Consider the following 7337-nt stretch of genomic DNA (forward strand, 5'->3'; position numbering starts at 1 on the left):
AGCATGTTTAGATGAGCCTTTTTCATGAATACACATTGTTGTGTATCTTTGCTTTGATAGGTTGAGAAAGAGTTATAGTGAGCAGCCCCAGGGGATGTGCGCTAGAAGGCGTCCCGTAGGATGACCATGACCAGAACTCATGCCTTGGCTAGAACCCAACAGAGACACAACAACAAGAATGTAGCACCACTAATATTCGTTCCAATTTGATAAACTGGATGGTCTTTCATGTTGTTAACGGAAGCCACCATGTGCATTAGGATCATCATGGAAAGGACCCATGCATCGAGACCAAGATCAACATAGAGAGGGCCCATGCATTAGGATCAAGATCAGCATTGAGAGGCCCAGGGCGTGCAACCTAGGTGTGTGGGGCCCACATGGATCCCCTGACCTTCTCTCTGCTACACATCGTATTCCCCAACACAAAATTCATAGAGAAATTTTTATTATTTTTCCGTTGCTAAGTGGAAGAGAGAACCCTACTCTTCTCCCAGAGGGCTCATCCCGCTGGATCCACCACTTCCGATCGGGAGAATTCGAGGCCATTGTCATACTCAACACGAAGGCATCATTGGGGTCACCTTCATCCAGTTCATCTACAACACCAAACCCCCTCTCCATCACCATCTATGAGCACATGCTATAAATCGGTAACCGTGATGACTTTCAGATGCTAATTGTTGTTTACTAGTTGATGTTTTTTTATTGGTGAAAGGTTTATGCTATCAAATTTTGCAAGTTCATTGGGTTTACCTTGCAAGTAATGTATCTCAATGATAAAAAAGAGAAAAATATTTGTAATGTGTTATTACAAGTTAAAATGATAGTTGCCCATGTGAGGAATATGAGGTAAAGAGATTATATTATCGACATTATGTCAACTTTCCTAATGATATACTCTGTTTTATTACTTAATACTTATGCATGCTTATGAGTGATATTTGGGTGGAGTATTAGCTATAGATTAATATCGGATAACTGTCTTTAGAAATAAGGGCATGATGCCTATATACAAAGCTTGCGTTTGGGGGGCCACTAGGATTTCTATTGGAACTTGAGATTATGGATAATCTATGGAATCTTCCATGATAGGGGCAAAGTGGATCGTGTTGGGGACGGGGTTCATGTTACCTCACTGGATGAAAACGACGATGATATATGCAGCTTCATCAATCAAAGACGGAATTAGCGATAAGGATAAGATGAAGATGATTCACAATGCATCGTAGGTGCGTCGGTGAGCTATATGAGAAGATATGGCTTTTGGCGACGAGGTTCGCCTGGGACTGTTTAGTGTCCTACCTATCTTGAGAACTCATGTGCACCATGTGGCCTCACAATTTCTGACGTAAGTTCGTCAAGAGGTATGATGGTAATACCGACCCTGAGGAGTTCCTAGCCATCTACACCACTACAACCGATGCGTAGAGGAAGGCATACATGAGGTAGCGAAACACCTCATCGCCATTCTAACGGGGACATCCCTCCAACGGTTCATGAACCTCCCTTGAGGCTCTATTTGGAATAGGAACAAGTTGGTGGATATGTTCCATAGTAATTTTAAAGGAACCTTCTCTCGACCTACCCGAGAGATCACCGTCGATGTCCCCTAGGGTGAGGGGGCGGGGGCTTAGAGATTTTGTTGCCAATTTTACATGAACAAGGAATACGGTCCCCAACATCACAAACGATATGGTGATCTCTATCTTCAACAAATTTGACACAAAAATACATATCTCTGTAATCATGCCAATATCTGGTGTAGAATTTAAAAGGTGACTTATACTAGTGGTAATTTATTGTCTAATAATAAATGTATGTACACTGGTTAGGAAGGCAATCTACTTTTTTTCGAGTGGAAGAAAGGCAATCTACTTAGTAGTACTATCTCTTAGTGTCATATCTAACAATTAATTTTCTGTAATCTAAAATCATGTGGTGATAACGGTTGATAAGGGGGCGAACCAATCTGTGGTTGGATGGTTAGAAGGACAGTGATATCCCAGCCCACTAGGGTTCAAGTCCTAGACTCGACATTGGTGCTCGTTTATTCCTGGATTTATTTCAGGCTTTCGGCAATGTTCATTTAGTGGAGGAGACGTTCTCACTGACTGCGATGTGTCTGTGGTGACTTTGTAAAATTTCAAGATACTATGGCGGTTCAGTCTGTTAAAGGTGCTTATAGCGGTGAGTGCATGCTAGTGTACGTACCATGTTAAAAAAAAGTTGACGAGGGGAGTGACGTATGGGACCGTGCCATAGCACAGCTGTTAGCTGGACTGCTGATCCGTTACAACTGTCAGTGGGATCACCATCTCCTCACTTCTCCTCTCAAATGAAAAAAAAAACACTATTAATAAGTAAGGAGATTAAAAAACAACTTGAGAATACGGATTTCCAGGAAGGGAACAAACAAGCCACGCTCTCGCCACAGTCCAATCTTCCCCCGCTATAAATACGCGCGGGCGGCCCACGAAGCCCGCGGCCGCGTAAAACGCGAAGAAAAAGTAAAGCACAAAAAACGCGCAGCGGTGGGAGAGCCATGGAGATGGGCGGCGACGAGATGATGATGACCTCGGGCGCCACGGGCCGGATCGTGCCCGTCTTCCGCTCCGTGCTCTCCCGCCGCGCGCTGCTCCGCCTGGCCGTCGCGCTCCACTCGCTCTTCCTCTGGCTGCTCCTCCTCGTCGGCCGCCGCCGCCGCCCCGACGCCGCGAGCCCGGCGGAGCCCGGCCGCCTGGGGAAGGCCAGGAGCAGGCGCAGGGCCGCGGAGGAGGAGGACGTGCGCCGCCGCCGGGCGCTCGCGGAGGAGGTGCCCATGGTGGAGGACGACGCGGACGCGGACGGCAGGACGTGCGGCACCTTCGTCATCGCCGGGGCCAGGCGGAACGCGCTCTTCTGCCGCGTCTGGGCGCCGGCGGCCGGCGCGGAGACGAGGTGAGCCTGAGCCCGTCCGCCCGTCCCGTGGCGTGTGCGATTGAATTGCCTTCCGTGGACCCTGGGGGTTTCGGTCGCTGTGGAAATTGGTGGTTTCCTTTTGTTCCTTTGTGTGGATTTCGCTTTCCTGGTTCCTGGTTTTTTACTTGTCACTTTTCTTTTTGTTGTATTTATATCATATCGGTGGAGCGCTGGGGGAACGGTAGTTCGTGGACTTTGGCCTTACCCAGAAGGGATTTGTTCTTTCGTTTGAACCAGTCAATCACGTAGGTTTTTCTGCGAGAGTTCTGGGCATTTCGTTGACAATATTACAAGGAATTTTCCCCTAAAAAATATAACAAGGATTTTCTTCGGGTCTTTGACCCCTTAGGAACTTTGCTAATTTGCGAATTGTGCGTTGTGAATAGTTCTCTTGCGGCTTTGGCACTCTTCTCTGATGCCAACGGGTGGTAATTTCAGTTAAAGTTGCAATTTTCTGCTCCTGTTTAGGCGATTCTGGTGTAGTAATGGCAAGGCGCGATGCGCATTTAGATCATGCATACTAGCTGCGGTTTTGATCACGCGATTAGAGTGCTTTACCAGATACCTGGACCTAGTGTTTCACAGAAGACTTTGCGGCTGGTGCTCTACTCATAAAGAGACGTGCCGTGCGATGCACGTTGAGTACATCCAAAAAAATTCAGATCTCCACCGATCTTTGCATTCGTAGTCATTACCCCTGTCAATGATGATGCATGGGGTTTGTCCTCATCGCAGAGCTGCTGTTTTAGGTTGTCATATTTCTTGTACGCGTCTCTCCTTCGGAACCTGAGCTAGTTGACTAAAATAACTATAGCTTTGTGCAGTTTTTTTTTGTGATAGTGTGAAGCAACTTTGAAATACAGGAAAGGGGGAACAAGTAAAGTGGAACGGATCAGGAGAATATAAGCTGACGCTTATCTCCAACCTCTGTTCCATTCTTATCTCTCAGTTCTCCATGGAAAACCTTAACGTAATGTCTCCATGTGACACCGGAAAACTTAGCTATCAAGAAAGGGGGAGCCGGATTTTTCTTAATTCTTTAATGCGCCCACTTTGCGCAACCAAAGTGTTGATTATTCTTGACATGACCCAGTGTGTAGTTACCTGAGCTGACCGTCAACTCTGTTTTCAATATGAATGACATAATAGTCAAACAACCTAGCAAGCAAATGGTGAAAAGGGAGATAACCACAACTAATTTAGGTAATCCGCCACCGCTAATGTTGCTGACTGGTTTTATGGCTCCACATGTGTGAACACCTTTTGAAGATTATGGTTCTGTTTCAGTCTCTTTCATTAGAAATCAGAAGTTTGAAGTATCAAACTGAACCCTTCTTTCACTTGCAGTCACGCAATTTTGTATTGACAATTTTTCCTCTTTTGCTTTAGGGGCATTCTGCTCATCGTACATGGGCTCAATGAGCATAGGTAAGCAAATCCTGTTGAGTCATTCCCCTCCAGTCCTCCAAGCCTCAGCATGGTGGTGTGCCTACCTATATTTTTCATATCCTCCTTGTATTGAAGGCATTACTGAATGTACTTTGATCTTGCGTTTCAGTGGGAGGTATTTGCATTTTGCCGAGCAGCTAACATCATGTGGCTTTGGAGTATATGCAATGGATTGGATAGGTAAGGAAACCTACTTGTGGTTTTCTGAACATGTGTTCTTCTGGTATATTATAGGAAATGTTACACATGGTTGGTTTGGTGGGAAATCAGTGCTATATTTAGAAATAAAGTAAATGAATGATCAATTTTGAGGGATGTTGTTCGATCTTACATAATTATTCCTCGGAGAAAATCTAACTAACTGTTAGTTCTTAATTGCTTCGTATGGGCAAAAACTACTAGGAAACTAGAATAAATTACTACTCCGAGTACTATTTTTTTTGTGTGTGTGTGGATCATGTAGGTATCAAACTAACTAGGTGTTAGCTGTCTGGTACTGGTAATGTTATGACAACATTTAAAACCAGATATTAGTTTTTTTATAGCATGTTATAAGGTAAAATATAAGCAACGGCGCTAAGGTTGTCATGCTGTACCCGCATAGTTTTGGATTCTTACCTTGCAACTCATGCCCATAAATCAAGCAGTACTTTCAGAAAAACATTCGTGGTTTTCAATCTCTTTGGTCCTATTAGGTGTGAGCATGCCTGTTGAATTTTGCATTCATTTCAACGTCAACAGGCTAACATGAGCTTACGCTTAACAGGTCATGGTGGCAGTGATGGTCTGCACGGTTATGTTCCTTCTCTCGATTATGTCATAGAAGACATGGTAAGTCTCTGTCTGTCCACCTACTTCTACATTCTGTTCAAGGTTTTTCGATGGAAGGCACAAAGCTATTCTGTTCCTGATTGCTAATGTAATGCTATATTATCATCTCTGAACAGGAAGTACTTCTTGATAAAATTATGCTGGAGAATCCAGATGTTCCTTGTTTTCTACTCGGTCACTCCACTGGTGGAGCTGTTGTTTTGAAGGTATGGCTTGTCGAATTAAATTGCTTTTTCTCATCGGTATTTAGGCCAGATCTAGACACTGACCCTACTCCTCTGGGCCTGTGAACAATGGATACCCTGACGGCGGAGAATGGTGCAAAGCATTAACAAAATAGCCTGGTTGAAATGGTTTGGCTAACGATGCTCATTTAACGCTTAATTTTCTTGTTTCATGCGTGCTCATCACTGGCTGTCATCTTGCAGGCGTCGCTGTACGCCCATATCAGAACCAGACTGGAAGGAATCATCCTGACTTCACCAGCTGTGCGTGTAAAACCAGCGCATCCGATAGTTGGGGTAATATTACTATTCCGGTTTCCTATTATTATTCCGAATTATCCTGATTTGAGAACTTTTGATATTGTACGCTCATATCAAAAGCAGAGCTACTTTAGAAGCTCTGCTTTTGAATTCATCCACAAATCCAAAACTTAAAATTGGCCACACATATTTGTTTTACCTGCATGCCAAGTTGTGTTTCATCACTGAGACTTGCCTGAATCAATGCAGGCCGTGGCACCGATATTCTCTCTGATAGCACCCAAGTTCCAATTCAAGGGAGCCAACAAGCGCGGCATCCCGGTGTCGCGCGACCCCGCCGCACTGCTAGCGAAGTACTCTGACCCGCTGGTCTACACGGGGCCGATCAGGGTCCGTACGGGCCACGAGATCCTGCGCATCTCCTCCTACCTGCTGCACAACCTGAAGAAGGTGACGGTCCCGTTCGTGGTCCTGCACGGCACGGCGGACCGTGTGACGGACCCGCTGGCCTCGCGGGAGCTCTACACGGAGGCCGCGTCGAGGCACAAGGACCTGCGTCTGTACGAGGGGTTCCTCCACGACCTGCTCTTCGAGCCCGAGCGCGACGAGATCGCCGCCGACATCATCGGGTGGATGGACCGGACGCTCGGCCTGCAGGCCGTATGAAGGGTAGCTGTTGTCTGAAGATGGGGGAGGAGTTGAACACTCGTGTGCAGATCGCTCCAGTCACAGCCATGGGATTGCAGCCATGGGCTTCATGGCATGGCAAGACATGCATGATGGCTTTGGTCTGGTTCTTGATTGTATTCTTTGCCGTGATCCTCATCTTACGATGCTGCCGGTGCAGACCGGTGAATTGAAATGCCAGTGGCTTGTGGTTTGTATGAATGCTACACTATCTATAATAACAAAAGGGGTGAAAAGAATGACGCGTACTGCTGGCCTGCAAAACCTTTCTCGATCCTGTAAAGTTTGTTGCCCCAATTATTGGCACTACGTATTCCGACCTGCAAACCTGTAAAATGAAAACAAGCAGCTGCACGTATCCTGGCGGTTAGCTGTCTCGGACCAACATGTGCCAACTGCAAGTGGTTGGGAGGGACCGTTTTGTTGGCAGTTTCGAGTCAACAATTGCGAGCGGTAGATTATTGATTGGACATGTTCGGCTGATTATATGAAACTAGGTGCAGATAGTATAATTCCTCCCGCGGATAGATTTTCTGGCTGGTGGCTCTCCTGCAGCAACGTGTGCCGTTGGCGGCCAAGTGGTAGCCGGGGACGGTTGACAGTTTCAAGCAAAGGTCAGCACTGGTGAATGGTAGTTGGTGGGTAGGTGGTCCGAAGTCATGTGCGCGAGGACATGCTCCCTTCAAAAGCGTTGTTCAAGTTTCAGCTTTGCTGGTGTTTGAACCACCGTCAAATCCCCCGCCACGTTTGCCAAGTCTCTTGGCACAATATGTCTCGCCACGTTTTTAGGAATGGCTAGTTATTGAAGATAGGGCTAAAAGAACCCCCGCGTCGTAACTGCCCCCGCGTCGTCCGGACGGGCGACACGGGAGGCGATCTCGATCTGCTTTTTCTGGTCGTCCCCATCTCCGATTCCAACCCTCG

The 7337-nt window shown here is 46.4% G+C and overlaps 1 protein-coding gene across 1 annotated transcript; it reads left to right on the forward strand.

Moving 5' to 3' along the window:
* The first annotated feature begins 2407 nt into the window (after window positions 1-2407).
* On the forward strand, window positions 2408-6652 carry LOC109777051 (uncharacterized). Its single transcript, XM_020335704.4, has 7 exons — window positions 2408-2940; window positions 4351-4389; window positions 4520-4590; window positions 5177-5241; window positions 5358-5447; window positions 5670-5762; window positions 5976-6652. Exons 1-7 carry the CDS (start codon window positions 2546-2548, stop codon window positions 6390-6392), a joined length of 1170 nt encoding a protein of 389 aa, XP_020191293.1. The 5' UTR covers window positions 2408-2545; the 3' UTR covers window positions 6393-6652.
* The last annotated feature ends 685 nt before the right edge of the window (window positions 6653-7337 follow it).

The sequence above is a fragment of the Aegilops tauschii genome, chromosome 3 (assembly GCF_002575655.3).
Source record: "Aegilops tauschii subsp. strangulata cultivar AL8/78 chromosome 3, Aet v6.0, whole genome shotgun sequence".
NCBI classification, from domain to species: Eukaryota; Viridiplantae; Streptophyta; class Magnoliopsida; order Poales; family Poaceae; genus Aegilops; species Aegilops tauschii.

Coding starts and splice junctions, on each gene's coding strand:
- LOC109777051 (XM_020335704.4), top strand. CDS start 2,546: ATGGAGATGGGCGGCGACGAGATGATGATGACCTCGGGCGCCACGGGC. Junction 2,941..4,350: donor GCGGCCGGCGCGGAGACGAG/GTGAGCCTGAGC, acceptor CTTTTGCTTTAG/GGGCATTCTGCTCATCGTAC. Junction 5,448..5,669: donor GTGGAGCTGTTGTTTTGAAG/GTATGGCTTGTC, acceptor GTCATCTTGCAG/GCGTCGCTGTACGCCCATAT.